General features: G+C 36.8%; 1 protein-coding gene across 1 annotated transcript in view; it reads left to right on the top strand.

Moving 5' to 3' along the window:
- SUCLG2 (succinate-CoA ligase GDP-forming subunit beta) overlaps positions 1–16,220 on the top strand; it is a 323,754-nt gene that overhangs the window by 151,752 nt on the left and 155,782 nt on the right. Inside the window, exons 6-7 of the mRNA XM_021007549.2 lie at positions 6,883–6,972; positions 12,859–12,955. Of these exons, the coding sequence (XP_020863208.1) occupies positions 6,883–6,972; positions 12,859–12,955 (187 nt within the window). The remainder of the gene's footprint in view (positions 1–6,882; positions 6,973–12,858; positions 12,956–16,220) is intronic.

Here is a 16,220-nt window from a genome sequence, read left to right as displayed (position 1 = left end):
AATGATTAATAACTTTAACTAAGTTGCAGGACATAAAGTAAAACCACAAAAATCGTCAGCATTTCTATATATTACCAAAAAAGTCCAGCAGCAAGAGATAGAAAGAGAAATTCCATTTAAAATAACTGACAATATAAAATACTTGGGAATCTGACTGCCAAGACAAATCCAGGAACTACGTAAACATAATTACAAAACATTTTTCACACAAATAACAACTGGAAACAAATATTAATTGCTCTTGGGTGGGCTAAGCCAATACAATAAAAATGACAGTTCTATCTAAATTAATGAATTTATTCAGAACCATGCCAATCAAACTACCAAAAAATTATTACACAGAGCTAGAAAAAATGATAGCAAAATTCATCTGGCAGAACAAAAAATCAAGAATATAAAGAGAATTCATGGGAAAAAAATGTGAAGGAAGGTAGCCTAGCTATACCAGATCTCAAACTGTGTTATAAAATTATCAAAACTATCTGGTACTAGCCAAGTGGTATTATCAGTGCACCAGACTCAGTAGTAAATGAATGTAGTAATTTAGTGTTTTATAAACCCAAAGACCCAAGATTTGGGGACACAAATTTACTATTTCACAAAAACTGATGGGAAAATTGGAAAACAGTATGGCAGAAACTACGTATAGATCAACATCTCACAACATATACCAAGATAAGGTCAAAATAGGTACATGATTTAGACATAAAAGGTGATACCAAAAGCAAATTAGGGGATCATAGGATAGTTTACCTGTCATCTATGGATCAGGGAAGAATTTAAGACCAAACAAGAAATAGAGTGCACTACAAAATACAAAATTAATTTTGATTACATAAAATGTAAAAAGATTTTGCACAAACAAAAATAATGCAACCAGTATTAGAAGGAAAGCAGAAAACTGGGGGAAAATGTTTTTAGCGAGTATCTCTCATAAAGTCCTCATTTCTCAAATATATAGAGAACTGAGTCAAATTTATAAGAATACAAGTCATTCCCCAATTGACAAATGGTCAAAAGATATGAACAAGCAGTTTTAGACAAAGAAATTAAAGCTACATAGATAGTCATATGAAAATTTGCTCTAAATCACTGTTGATTAGAAGAATGAAAATTAAAACAACTCTGATGTACCACTTCACAACCAATCAGATTGGCTAATAGGACAGAAAAGGAAAATGATAAATGTGGGAGGAGGTGTGGGACAACTGGGACACTAATACACCATTGGTGGCATTGTGAACTGATCCAGCCATTCTGGATAGCTCTTTGGAACTATGTCCAAAAAAACTATAAATCTCTGCATACCTTTTGATCCAGCAATACTAGGTCCATATCCCAAAGAGATTTTTAAAAGCAGAAAATCCTTATGTGTAGAAAAATATTTATAGCTGTTCATTTTGTGTTGATCAAGAATTGGAATTTGAAGGGATGTCCATTAATGGGTGAATGGCTGACCAAATTGTGGTATATGATTGTAGTGGAATATTATTATGCTATAAGAAATGGCAAGCAGCATGATTTGAGAAAAACCCGGAAAGATTTACATGAACTGATGCAGAGTGAAGTGAGCAGAACCGGGAGAACAGTGTATACAGTAACAACAATATTTTATGAGGAACAGCTGTGAGTAACTTAGCCATTTTCAGTACTACAGTGACCCAAGACAGTCCCAAAGGACTCATGATGAAAAATGCTGTCTGCCTGCAAAGAAAGAACTGATGGAGTCTGAATGCAGACTGAGTCATAATATCTTCGATTTCTTTCCTTCTTTCAGGTTTTTGTTTTGAGTTTTCTTTACAAAATGACTAATATGGAAATAGGTTTTACATGATTGCACATGTATACCCTGTATCAAATTTCTTACTATTTCAGGGAGGGAGGAGGGGAAAGAGGGAATGTGAATTTGGAACTCAAAACATTAAAAAAATCTTAAATGTCAAAAATTGTTTTTACATGTAATTGGGAAAAGTAAATATTATTAAAAAAAAAGAAATGAAGCAAGTCCAAGTTTAAAGTAGGACCAGGCCCAAGAGTAATCCTAGGCTGTAAGCCTGCTTGAGATAGGTAGATGCAGGCTTTTTTCCCCCTTAAGTTTATTTTCAAAAGATAAGCTTGCTTTACAATTTAAATACAAACCTGATTACATATATATTGGGAATGACTAGTATTACTAAGTGAACTTTAATGTCAGTATATCAATTTACTGCTTCCTCTTTCTGTCACACCCTTCTAAACCTCTTTTTTTTTCCAATTTCTCTAAATCCATTTAAATTTTTTTTTCTTTTGCTATAGTTACTGTTACCCCTCTCATTCTTTTCTTAAATTGGTCAATGGATCTTTATCTGAAAGGATCTGAAGACCTCTTCCCTTTCTGATCACCTGCACCCTGAAGCTTTATAGCCTGTCAATTCATATTGCTACAATGAAATATTGGTCAAGCATTTGGTGCAGTGCCTCACACATAGCAGGTGCTTAATAAATGATCCTTCCTTCCTTCCTTCCTTCCTTCCTTCCTTCCTTCCTTCCTTCCTTCCTTCCTTCCTTCCTTCCTTTCCTTCTTCATCCCTCCCTCCATTCCTTCCTTGCTCGCTGCTTCCTTCTTTCTTTTCATATTCATCCTAAAATATAGTTTCCACAACTAAACACACTATTCTAGGTGTATGTGAATAGGGCAGAGTGCAGTGGACTTATCACATCTCCACTTCTAGACTCCATGCCTTTAAAAAAATAACTTTAATATGTCAGACATCAAATGAAGCCAGTTAAATATGCATTAAAATTACATTTAATTGAACAAATTTCACTGTATTAAATGATCAGAATTTTTTATTCCTTCCTTTGAAGTTTCCATCATGATTCTTCCTTTATCCATTTCCATTCCCTTTTCCTCCTCCAAGGTAATATTTTGCTCCCTGCTTTTTTTTTTAAATCTGTTTTCATAAAGATTTTTCAAGGTTTTTTTTAATGTTCTTTATCATTGTCAATCTTAATTACGTTATGGTATTTTCTAATATTAAAATTAAATTTATTTAAACTTTCTTTTCTTGTTATCTTTCAGTTTTTTTGAATTAAAAATAATGGTGGTATAAAAATCCTTCAGTAGATCTCTCTCTCTCTCTCTCTCTCTCCCTCTCTTTCTCTCTTTAATTTTATCTTATCTTCAACACATTGTTCTAAATCACTGCAATATTTTTGGGTCCCAGTTTTGTCAACCAACATGTCAGCTGTCCATCTGCTGTCTATAGATTTGATAAATGCCTTTGTCCCAGTCATTGATAAAATTGTTGAACAGAATCAGGCCAAGGAAGGACTGTGAGTGTTCATGCCACTTACTAGAGATCTTCCTCCAGTGGAGGAATTACCACTCTTCCCATCACATTGTTTAATCTTCTCAAACTATCTGTCTTGTTATCTAGCCCATGTTTCTCATTCTTCTCCCTAACTAGAAGATGAGGGACCTTGGCCCATCCTTTGCTGACGTCAGTGTCTACCAAAGTGTAAGACTTGATATTCACCTTGATTATATTTCACCTTCCTCTATTCAGGGTGCCCCTCTCACCTATTGCAATATATTTTTTTCAATCCTGACCATTGTGCCCATGTTAGCTATTCCTTCTAATTTTGTTTCTACAAATTTGACAGCCATTCCTCTCTATCTAATAGCTATAAGACAAAAAAATGAATGAAGTCAAATATTTTGAAGAACACTTGTGGTCATTGTCTCCCTTTTTAGATGTTCAACAACCATCCCTTTAGTAATGTGTTACAGGATTCTGCCAGAAATTACAGACAAGCACATTAGCCTATAGCTTGCAGGCTTCTGTTGTAATAATTAAAAAGATCAGGATATTGTCCACCTTTTCCATTCTCATGCCACCTCTTGCAATCTCCACCTCTGTCAAGAATGGGTGACCATAGCTCAGCAATTCCACATGCTAATTCTTTTACAACCTTCGGTTGTGCTTCATCTGGAATAGGTGACTTGATCTCATCCAGGGCAGATAAGTGTCTCAGCTTGACACTTATCTTGGGCTTCAGTTTTCTGTTGGCTACTTTTCTCCATTCTTTGCAGTCGAGAAATCATTCTCCTTTCCAGAGAAAATAGAAGCTACATTAGAATTGCGTCGCACTGTTTTCCCATCATTATCCATTATGATTGTTCTATCTTCCTAGGCTAGCAGTCCTATCATTTCTTTTATCTTCCAGCTTCTTTCCTTCCCTTTTTGTCTTCTTCAGAATAATTTCCTTCTATCTTCAGAATTTAATTATTTTTTAATTTTTAAAAATTTATTTTATTATTTTATTTTGATTTATCAACAATCACTTCCATGTGATTTTGAGTTTAAAATTTTTCTCCCCCTTCCTCCCCACCACCCTCCCCAAGACAGCACAAATCTGATATAGGCTATACATTTACATTCCTATTAAACATTTTCACATTAGTGATGTTGTAAGTAAAAATTAAAACCAGTAGGAGGAACCGTCAGAAAGAGGAAACAAAACTCAACAGAAGAAAAAAAAATAGCAATTCAACTTCCATAGTTCTTTATTTGGATGTGGATAGCATTTTCCATCACAAGGCCTCTGGAGATGTCTTAGATCCTTGTATTGCTGAGAAGGTTAAGTTTATCAATATTAGTCATCTCACGATGTGACTGTTATTGTGTACAGTGTTCTCTTGGTTCTGCTCACTTCACTAAGCATCAGACCATACAAGTCTTTCCAGGTTTTTCTGAAGTCAGCCTGTTCATCATTTCTTATAGCACAATAGTGTTTCATTACATTCATATACCACAACTTGCTCAGCCATTCCCCAATTGATGGGCATCCTCTCAATTTCCAATTCTTTGCCACCACAAAAAGAGCTGCTATGAATATTTTTGTACATATGGGTCCTTTTCCCAGTTGTATGATGTCTTTGGGATATAAGCCTAGAAGTGCCACAGAATTTAATTCTTGAGAACATCTCCTTTTTATAGGGATGGCTTCCACTGTGGAATTTCAGGCAATACAATTCTCTCTTTATTTTTACTGAAACTTTTGTAACACGCTCTCGCAAAGTCTAGGGGTGGCACATCAGACATTTCACTTCATCAGCTAGGTCCTTCTTGTTGAACATTTTGAATCTTTGAATGTTGAAAATACACATGAAGACAAATGAAGAATTTGTTAGCTCTTCTGCTTTTCATGAAGAAAGAGTATTCCAGGAGATGTCTGGATAATGTAGGTCCTCTATCATTATTATATAATATTATCTCACTTACGATTTGATTCAAAAAGTCTTCATCTATTTCACTTTTTTTCGTTTCAGATATCCTATAGTTTACTCCTACAGTGGTACTGCTTCTGCTTTTCCCTGCATTGATCTTCACCAACATATTCTCCATCATACTCCCCTTTTTATTTCTAGATTTCTTAAAAGTAATTTTTTTCATTTGTAATGTAATTTTTACTCTGTAACATCCCTGCCATGTATGTGTGTATACACACACACACACACACACACACACACACACACACACACACACACACACATACACAGTTTTTAATTTGTAAATCTTGCATCTTTCACAAAAAAAGATTTTCATTCTGGAAAACTGGTCCATTTCCAAAGCCATTTATGAATTTCATTGCACCATTTCTCAATGATATTCACAAAGGTAAATTTGCCTCTGTGCATTAGCATCTCTAGTTCATTCTCTTTGTTAGCAGACCTTATGCTTTGGGCATGTGCATATAGACATAAGGCCATGGGTTTTATTGTTGAATTCTTTCTTGGATTCTTCTTCTTCCTCCTTTTTTTTCTTCATTATATTTATTTAGTACTTTAAGGTTTGCAAAATATTTGCAAAACTAATTTGCAAAAGAGTTTGCAAAACTAATTTGATCCTCACTACAACCTGGTTAAGTAGGTCCTGCTATTTTCCCCATTTGTAAAATGGGGAAACTGAATCTGTGATAGCTTATTGACTCGTCCAGGGTCATATGGTCTCACTTCTTCCCCACTCCAGGTCCAAAGTATTAGCCCCTATGCCAATTAGCTGCCTGTCTTTCTTGGATTCTAACTCCTGTGTTTGCTTGGACATTTCTATTACGATTTTTCTCCTTATGCTGTAGCTGCTTTTCATTATGGTACTTAGGTTGATGGATGCACAGAGGCAGTTTTCCCCCTTGTCCTTCCTTTTTCAGTGTATGCCTTTCATGATCAGATCTGTAAGAATTGAGGCAAAAGTAGTTTCACAAATATTTCCCATTGAACCTAGCAACCTCAGAAAAAAAAATAAAGACTTAATAAGCTGACATCCATTATACCTTTGCAGTTAATCAGGGATCACAATTTAAGCTGCTCATTTACTATAGGAATGAGTGGAATAATGGAGGAGAAAGGTGGCTTAGGTTCTTTGGAAGAATAGCACCATATAAATCTAAGATCACATTAACAGTCCATGATGATGATAATTATTATGTTTAAATATTAAAGTAATGTTTAACCTATGTAGGAGAAGTGCTAAACTTAGCAGCAACATTGGGCAGGAGAACTATGATTTGGAAGCCTTCCAAGAGATGTCATAAAAATTAACTGACTAAATATTCGTCAATGCCATCTGTATGGTAATTAAAAGTGAAAACGGGTGTCATAGTGTCTTGTCAGCATGCCACCCTGAAGAATTATATAGTTTTGGGGAGGACTGCTTCCTAGATGGTATGGTAATTAAAACATACCCTATAGGCAACTCCAATAGCACCACTCAGAGAATTTTGGCAAATGGCCAGGCTTTAATTACTAATTTGCAAATATATACTGAGTGCTTTTCTTTTGAAGTTGTAAATCTTTCCAACTGAATAACTTAATTCTATTTATTCATTCCATTCTAATAGGAGGAAATTGATATATTTGAAGGACTGAAGGAGAGCCAAGCACAGCGGATGGCAGAAAATTTAGGCTTCCATGGCGCCCTGAAAACTCAGGTATGGTAAAGCAATATGGTCACGATGTATACACTTTATTTCTGATAACACTGATAATTAGTTGGTCGGTTTCAGTTAATTAATTCACTTGAACTTGAATTGTCCAACACAACCAGGCCTAAAGAATGCATGGTGTTTTAGACTCATTTGAATTGGATATGATGAAGACAAACATTTATCTTCTTCTTGTGAAGAAAGTGCTTAATAAATGATGATTGATTTGAGTTGATATAACAAATCTATAATATCTACATAGGTTTTAAAAAATGATGTTATTAAGCACTCTCCCCCTGTTGTTCTTAGAAGGTAGGGAGCAATTGTCTATCTCTGGTAGATAAGTTCATTTGGAACATAGGAAATTTACATAATTTGTTAATTTACATAACTAATGGACATTTTAGATCAGCATTTATGTTATGTACCAAAGTTATATTTCTTTTTTAAAACCTCCTGCATTCTGCTAATTTAGTGGGAAAGAAATACAATTTCTTTCAGTTATGCCCTTGTCAATTAGTATATATATGATGTCCAGCACTGTGTTAGGTACTGTATGGGTAATGCTGTAGAAAAATAGTTATCTGTCCCCAAAGTCCTTACACTCTAGTTGCAAAATGATGACATGGAAAAATTAGAAAACAATTAAGTCCCTGACTGATGATCAGAGATTGGTGTGAGGTAAAGTAGTTGCCAGAGATATGTGACTAATGATGTTAATAATAGCTCACATCTAAATAGTACTTTTCTAAGCATTTTTCTCACAACTCATCAAGGTAGGTAGTACAGGCATTATCATCTCCATTTTACAGATGAAGAAACTGAGGTTCAACGGTGGTAGATGATTTGCCAGAAATGGTCACAAAGCTAACATGTGTCAGAGCTGGGGTTTGATCGTAACTCCTCTGGCTCCAAGGTCACTGAGGAAGAGGGAGGCCAGGAATAGGGATCTGACAGATGAAAGGAACCAGAAAAGGAGGAGGGAAGGTGTTTCAGGCCAAGTATAGAACATGTATCAAGGTAAGAAGGTAGGAATGAGTAAGCTATGACATGGAAAACAGGGACGCTGAGCTAGGAGAATAGCAGAGCAATCTAGGCCTTGTCCAGACTCTGGTGGATACCCTGATGCTCAGCCTCCTCTCAGCCTGAGTGTTTTTTCCTGATGTGGGAACCACCGTTCCATTCATATGATCTGAGAGCTCACCTGCTGTCGAAAGGCACTGGGGGGAAGATGGCAGAGTAAAAGCAATGACTTGCTTGAGCTCTCTCCCCAACCCCTTCAAATACCTGTAAAAAAATGGCTCTAACCAAAAATTCTAGAGCAAAAGGCACTGGGGGGCTGGTACCATATGACCTCTGACCTGGAAGCGTTAGAGAAACGTGTACTACTGCTGCTGCTGCCAGTGATAATAGCATTTTTACAGATCTAATAGATCTATAGATTTAAAAGGACTTTACATATGTTATCTTATTTGATCCCATGATGTAGATGCTATTATTATCCCCATAGCTGAGGAAATTGGGGCTCTGAGAGGACTCATGCCTTGCCAGCAATTTAAAGATAGTAAGTACTTAAGGCAAGATTTGAACTCGGGCCTTCCTGACTCCCAACACCCTCTTCACTGTGACACCTTGCTGCCCAGGAGGCCATATCAAGAGGGCAAAAGGTGAACAAAGCATTTATTAAGCAGCTTCTCTGGGCCAGGTGCCACGCTAAGAGCTTTCCAAATCTCTCATTTGATCCTCACAGCCACTCTATGAGGCACGTGCCATTACTATCCTCATTTTAAAGTCAAGTTAACTAAGGCAAACAAAGGCTAAGTGATTTTCCCAGTGGCTTATGCAAGATCACACAACCAGTAAATGCCATCAGTCAAATTTGAGCTCAATTCTTCCTGACTCCACCTAGCTACCTCATGCGAGCTTTCACTAATCTCTAGTATCCGCTTTTGCCAAATTTACGCAATGAAATTCCACTCTAGGGACAACCCCCCTGCACCAGGAATCTGTTCCTAGACAAATCCCCCTGGGTACTACTACACACTCTCACGATTTCCACATAGTTGTGTTGCACTCCATTGCTCTTTCCCTCTTGTCCTAGTCTCGTGCTATGATTCTTTTTCCTCTTTAGTCTCCCGCTCTTTGCATCATCAATCAATCAATCAGCCAGCCAACGAGTATTCTTATTGGACATGTGCTTTGACACAGGCACCTCATGGCGGTGTCTCCCATTGCCACACCAAATAGGAATCATCGGAATTAAGCAAATGTCTTGAAGCTCCTATGTAGCATGGGGAGTAATTACCAATTACAGGCAGTTGAAAGCTGTCTTCACCTCACATGTACAGCTGACATCCCCTGAGTCAAGCACACACAATCAACTGAAGATGGGATCAGAAGACCTCAGTTTACACCAGCTTGGTCATTTACTTAGCTGTGTGACCTTAGACAAGTAATTTCTCCTCACTGAATCTCCGTTTCCTCTAATACAAAATGGTGGAAATGATATTTGAATTTGTGTCTTCCTGACTGGGACACCTAGCTGCCTCTTTTCCTCTTCCCTCCTTCACACATGCACATTTGCATACATGTACACACACACACACACACACACACACACACACATATACATATGTAATATATGTATATTAGCTTTTAAATTTTTTCATGACTCTAATTTGACTTTTTAACCTTCCTAAACAAAAAAAACCATGCCATTTTTAATGGAAAATTACTCAATATGTTTCCCAGATTTAGATTCAATGCCATAAATATTTGTTAAGAAAAAAGTAAAAGTCAGGAAAAGCTCTGGTAGAACTGGTGTTTTGGCCTTCTGTACTGACTTCTCAATTATCAGCTACATTACTAATTTCCAAAAACATATGCTTCAATAAATTAGCAACATGTGCCTGCAGAATTTAGTCCAATGAAGGATCTGAGGGGTCAAAGCAATGTAAGACCACCCAACTCCCCTGAGGGCTGTTCATACATATGGTTATCTTTGAAAGAGCCTCTCGTTCAGTGGGGTACAAACATGCTGTATCATAGGGTTTGTGGTCTCTTTTTAAGAGTGATCTTGTGGAGTGTTGAAGAAACTTCCCCACTCAGAAGCAATTTTGTCAACCCCAAAAGTGTTGTTTCTATGTTTGACCCCAAAAATGCTGTGAAAAAATCTCTCTCTCTCCCCTCTTTTTTCTCTCTATTCATCTATCCAACCATCTATCCATCTATTTGTCTGTATATCCATCTATGTATCTATGTATCTATCTATCTATCTATCTATCTATCTATCTATCTATCTATCTATCTATCTGTCTGTCTGTCTGTCTGTCTGTCTGTCTGTCTGTCTATCTGTCTATTTGTCTGTCTGTCTACACATCTCTGTGTCAATATACATGTAAAGCATGGTGATAGTCACTGCTACAGTATTGTTTTTTATTTGATGAGCTTCCCAAAATCACAAAATGCCTTGTTAAAGTGATGTGTGAATACAATTCAATCCAATAAACATTTATTAAGTACCTATGATTTTCAGAGTAAAAAGATGCCTCAGAAGGTAAAAAGCTCAATGAGTCTCAGCCACCCCCTTTTCTCACGAAGCTTACAATCTAGTAGCATATGTAGTGAAGTTAGCATATGAAAATATTCCAGTGTAGAAGTCACTGTCCCTAAAGTCAGAGTTCAAATCCCACTTTGAATGCTTGTTACTTGTGTGATCGTGGGTGAGTTCCCCCCCTCCTCCCTGCACCTCCATTTCCTGAGAAAAATCAATGAATTGAAATAGATGGCATTGAATATCCCTTCCCACTCTAAAACTATGATCATCTGATCTCTAAAATGAGTGCTTTGGACTAATGGCCTGTAAAGCCGCTCTCACCCAGCTCTATTCTCCTCTGATCTTCTGCCAGTACTTTGCACCAAGTTTTCAGGCTTGAAAATTTAAATAATAAGCTCTATTGACAACAAGACAGCAATTTAAACAAAATATATGGCCTCTTTTGTGAAACAAATAAAAAAGACCTAATGATATTAAATGGGATTAAATTTCTGAATATTTTCCTACAGTTTCCTAGGCCTTACAAATGCATGTTCTAAATGCTGTCTCTAGCAGAGTCTCTAATCACAAATGCCCAGGGTTGGAAGGGACCTTGGTAGCCAATGAGTGCCCTCCCAAGAATCCACTCTACACTACACCACAGTCAATGTGTGGTCATCCAACTTTTGCTTGAAAATCTCTACCTCCTGGGGCAGAGTATTTGACTTTTTGATGGCTCTCATTGTGAAGGTAGTTCTTCCTTACAGGTGAGCCTAAATTTGCCTACCTCTGAAGTTTCCACCCACTGTTGTGCCCTCTGGGGCCAAGCAGAAAAGTCAGAATCTCCCTTGATGAGTTCTTCAGCTGTTTGAAGCCAGCTGGGCCCCTCCCCAACCTGCCATGTTCCAAGTCTTCTCTTTTCTAAGATGAAAACCCCTTCCTTTAACTAATACTCATGGGTCATGAGGAGGAAAAAGAATTAAGCATGACAGTGAGGTCTCAACTCTCTTAACAACAAAATCAGAACTCACTAAATGAATGGCTTAGCAGTTCAACCATCTAATCCTTTACCTTGCAGGAAAGGAATGTTTGCCCAGGGCCAGGGACATAGCTAGCAACAAACTCCAATGACTTCCCTTCCTTCCTGCTTTCACATCAAAGCTGCCAGTTGGGAAGTCGGGATGCTCAGTCCTTACAACTAGCTGTGATCATCTCTAAGAACCAAGAGAAGACTGTAAGGGAAGAAGGGAGGCAAAGATGGTACTCTAATAGACAGTATGAAAAAATGTCACAGCCAAAGCTGTGCAAGCCATGCACCTTGTTATGTTTCATCATAGGCTTTGAACACGTTAGCATAGTTGAGGGTAACAGTATTGGAAGGGGAAAGCTGCTCACAGTAGCCTTTGGATGGACTTCTGTATAGATGTCACTGAAGAGCTGCTTTTTCAGCTTCATTTGGATAAAACAGAAAAATTCCCAGGGCTCTTACTTTCCTTCCTGGTAACAGCGTCTTTTTTTTTTTTTTTTGCTTTTAGGCAATTGGGGTTAAGTGACTTGCCCAGGGTCACACAGCTAGTAAGTGTCAAGTGTTTGGTCTGAGGCCGGATTTGAACTCAGGTCCTCCTGACTTCAGGGCTGGTGCTCTATCCACTGTGCCACCTAGCTTCCCCAAATGAGATCCCTTTCTTTTTTTTTCTTTTTTTGCTTTTTGGTGAGGCAATGGGGTTAAGTGACTTGCCCAAGGTCACACAGCTAGTAAGTGTTAAGTGTCTGAGGCTGAATTTGAACTCAGGTCCTTCTGACTCCAAGGCCAGAGCTCTATTCACTGCACCACCTAGCTGCCCCAACAGCTTCTAATAAACATTAGATAATTGATTTTATTTTGTCTTCACAGATTATGGGCTTGGATTGATGAGCTTAATCACTATGGCTTTTTATATAAAAATTATTTTGATTCTAGCATACTAGAGAAAATACAGGCATTATAAACTCTGAAAATCATGTTTACCTTTGCTGAAATGGAACTTGTTTGCATTAGTGATTACAGCTCATGCTGTGGCATAATCCAGTTAATAGGACATGATAATTTACACAAAGCTTAATAGCACTCTTAGACTAGTGTGAAAATAATGTATTTTTTTTTATAATGCTCTGGGCTTGTGTCTGAAGGAAGTTTTGATAATTCCTCTTAATGAATAGCAGTTGATATTCAAATTGTTATTCTGGTTTGTGTCCCTGCAGATAGCCTTACACAGAACAGAGATGTAACTTTCTATTTTTAATGTTTCATTACCATAGCAAAATGCATTTTCTTTCACTTTTTGTGGGCTAATTCCATCTCACTTGATCACATTTAGGCTGCAGATCAAATTAAGAAGCTGTATAATCTCTTCCTGAAAATTGATGCTACTCAGGTTGAAGTGAATCCCTTTGGTGAAACTCCAGAAGGACAAGGTAAAAAATTAGAGAAAACAAATGAATACATTCAAATGCTTTATTTATGCAAACTATAAATTAAATTGCATGGAACACTGTAGCAACAGCTTTGCATTAATTTAATTTTGTAATTTAATTTCTGCCGTAGTCACAAATACTCCCGTGATGGAATTTAACATTTCAATACTTTTGGTTTGTTAGCATCCAAATACTAAGCATTGGATCAATTGCTTGAATTGCTTAGACACATCATCCTTTCTCCCTTCCTCCAGACATTTGTTTGTTATGACACAAATGTATTTCAGAACCAGGAAGGGCTGCACTATCAAACTTAGTTTGTCTAATATTTTTGGTTTTGGAACTAAGTCTCTCTAATCTTATCCAGGCTGGAAAGGCAGTGGTCACCCATGGGCCTAATCCCACCACTGTAGTATGGGAGCCTTGACCTGAGATTCTAACCTAGGTGATTTTGCTCCTTATTAGTCATCAAAGTGATCCTCAGTGCCTGAGAGATCACCATATTGATTCCAGACTTAGTGAAGAGCTGTAATTGGCTTAGCCCATTTCATTTCAGAATTCCCTGGCTCTCATGATCTACCAGCACTAGCTTCCTTGATAAGAAGGATTGCTCACATGTGCTACCATGCCCAGCTTATCCAAACATTCTTAATTGACCTCAGTCAAGATTTTGTCTTACAGTCTCTGGGGCATCAAGGGTGACACCTCTAGGTCCAATATATTAGCCAGAATATTTTCTTCATGTGATCATAGATGTAGACTTGGAAAAGGTACTTTTAAAGTCATATGGTCTAACTCTTTATTGCATAGATGAATAAGTCAGGACCAAGAGAGGTTAAGTGACTTGCTGAAAGTCACACAGGTTATAAATGGGAGCAATTGGAATTCAAATTCAGATCCTATGATTCCAAGTTCATTACTTTATTTTCCTTGTTATACTCCTCTGCTTCCTCTTGATCAGTTAATCACCGTTCATTAAGTGTATTTTATGTGTCACACACTATACCAAGGTTACCATGACTTAGACCAAATATAAATGTTTTTCTTTCACATTTTTAGGCATCTTTGGATGATAAATTTCTCACAGACAGGACCATTTTATACTTTTACTCTTTCTCTTAAGTTTCTTTCTGTTTGTGTCTTACATATGTTCCCGTATGTGCATGTTTTTCCTGTGTTAGAATGAAATGTCTTTTAGGGCAGGGACTATTTTGCATTTATTCTTGTATCCCCAGTGCCTACAACAGTGTCTAGCGTATCCCAGGTATTTAATAAATGTTCCTTGATTGAGTCTTTATGTTCCTTAAATACCTAACATACTGTCTGGTAATGAGTACTTATTGTTTGCAACTTTTGTCCCACTCTAATTTGTAACAAGATGTCTGGGTCGATTGGTAGAAGCTGGCTATTAATCAGAGATGGTGAACTGGAGAGAGTCCTGGCAGTGTGGCTAAATGAGGAAACCTTTCTCCTTCATCATTTCAAATGAATAATAACAAGAGAACAAACTATAATAATAACGTCAAAACAAGAGAACAACAGTCCCCCAAAAAATTTAAGAAAGGAAAAATACGCTCCCATTTCAGTGGTAAATTCCTCTGAGGGTCAGAGACAATAAATAAATGAATAATAATAAAAAAAGAAACCCGAATACAATGAATATTTATGGAGTAAAAGTAAGTTAGAAACCAAGAGGGAGGAATAAAACTTCAAAAACAACAACTAGGCCACCAAGAAGAAAAATACAATTAGAACAAGAGCCCATCGAGTGCTTTAGGTATTCCATAAGAATTATTAAAAAGGTAAATATATAGTGTGTGTATATATATACATATATAATATTGTGTATGTAATATCTATCTATACAGAGAGAGTTATATTTGTATATATTTAAAAGCATGGGAAATAGCTTTCACTCCAAAATTTTCTATTTTGTTAAACTAAGCATATTCCATCATAAGAAAAAATGGTTCTTCAATGATACCATGAATTTTTACTCTTTCCTGCTAAAGAAGGAAGGGATAGGCAGGGCCTTTGACAAAATGGATAATTTGAAATCAATTTTGTTGGTATATGTATATTGAAAAAGTATTATAAAAATAAAAGATAAAACAAAACAAAACATTTTTGAGTTACCTGTGGCATGACCAGATGCAAGGATGATTTTTTTGGATTTTCTGAACCTGAAACAAACAAAAAAATGAGGCTAATCAGCAGTGTTATTACTAGTGTCTTTTACTACTGCCCTTTAAGGGAGGACTATGGCAAGGGTGGCTATGCCCCAACTTGGATATTCAAGTATAGTTGGATAAAAAATGGTGTCAAGTAAGGAGCTAATTCAATTATATTTAGAAAAAAAATAAGTATGCATTGTCAGTAAAGGACTGAAGATTCACAGAAGGATAAACACAGTACTTCCCTGTAAGGTCCAGAATTCCCATGGCTGGGGAACCCTGGACCTCCCCTATTACTGTAGAGTGTTCTTGATACCAAAGTAAAAGGCCAAAGATGTCCAGATTGATTATAGATAGTAGTTTAATCAATCATTATAAATAATTACAAAACAGGGCAATCTTTGGCCTAGTGTGGCAGCCAGATACTTCAGTAGATCCTCGCAAAAGAACTCCAAAGATCCCCATGGTAATTACAGAAAACATACAAAAGGAGGAGGAGTAAAAGAATGCATCACTAATGATTAGCAGATATTTTTGGTTTTCTGCTTAATAATGAGCTTGGATGTTGTCAGTGTTACACCCAAACCTAAGTTTGTGTATTGATCATGTACCCATCACATATGGGTTACAATATTCCTGTTATGATTTTCATAGATCATAGTATCTAAGTTTTGACTCAGTGTCTAAATTATGATTTGGTGTCTAAGTTGTGATTGTTTTGTATTTTTTTATTATTTTAATTTTTTAAATTTATTTATTTTTAGTTTTCTATATTTACTTCCACAAGATTTTGAGTTTCAAATTTTCACCCCACCTCGCCCCTTCCCCCACCCCAAGATGGCATGCATTCTGAATATCCCTTCCCCTAGTCTGCCCAATCTTCTATCTCTTTCCCCTTCTCTTATCCCCTTCCCCTTCTATTTTCCTGTAGGGCAGGATAGATTTCTGTAACCCATTTCCTGTATTTCTCATTTCCCAGTTGCATGTGAAAACATTTTTTTAAACATGTGTTTTTAAAACTTTGAGTTCCAAATTTTCTCCCTTCCTCCCTCCCCACACATCCTCATTGAAAAGGCAAGCAACTCAATATA

The sequence above is a fragment of the Phascolarctos cinereus genome, unplaced genomic scaffold, assembly GCF_003287225.1.
Source record: "Phascolarctos cinereus isolate Bilbo 61053 unplaced genomic scaffold, phaCin_HiC Scaffold_4;HRSCAF=312, whole genome shotgun sequence".
Taxonomy (NCBI): domain Eukaryota; kingdom Metazoa; phylum Chordata; class Mammalia; order Diprotodontia; family Phascolarctidae; genus Phascolarctos; species Phascolarctos cinereus.
Note: the sequence above shows the minus strand (reverse complement) of the source record. Positions and strands in the feature narration are given on the sequence as shown.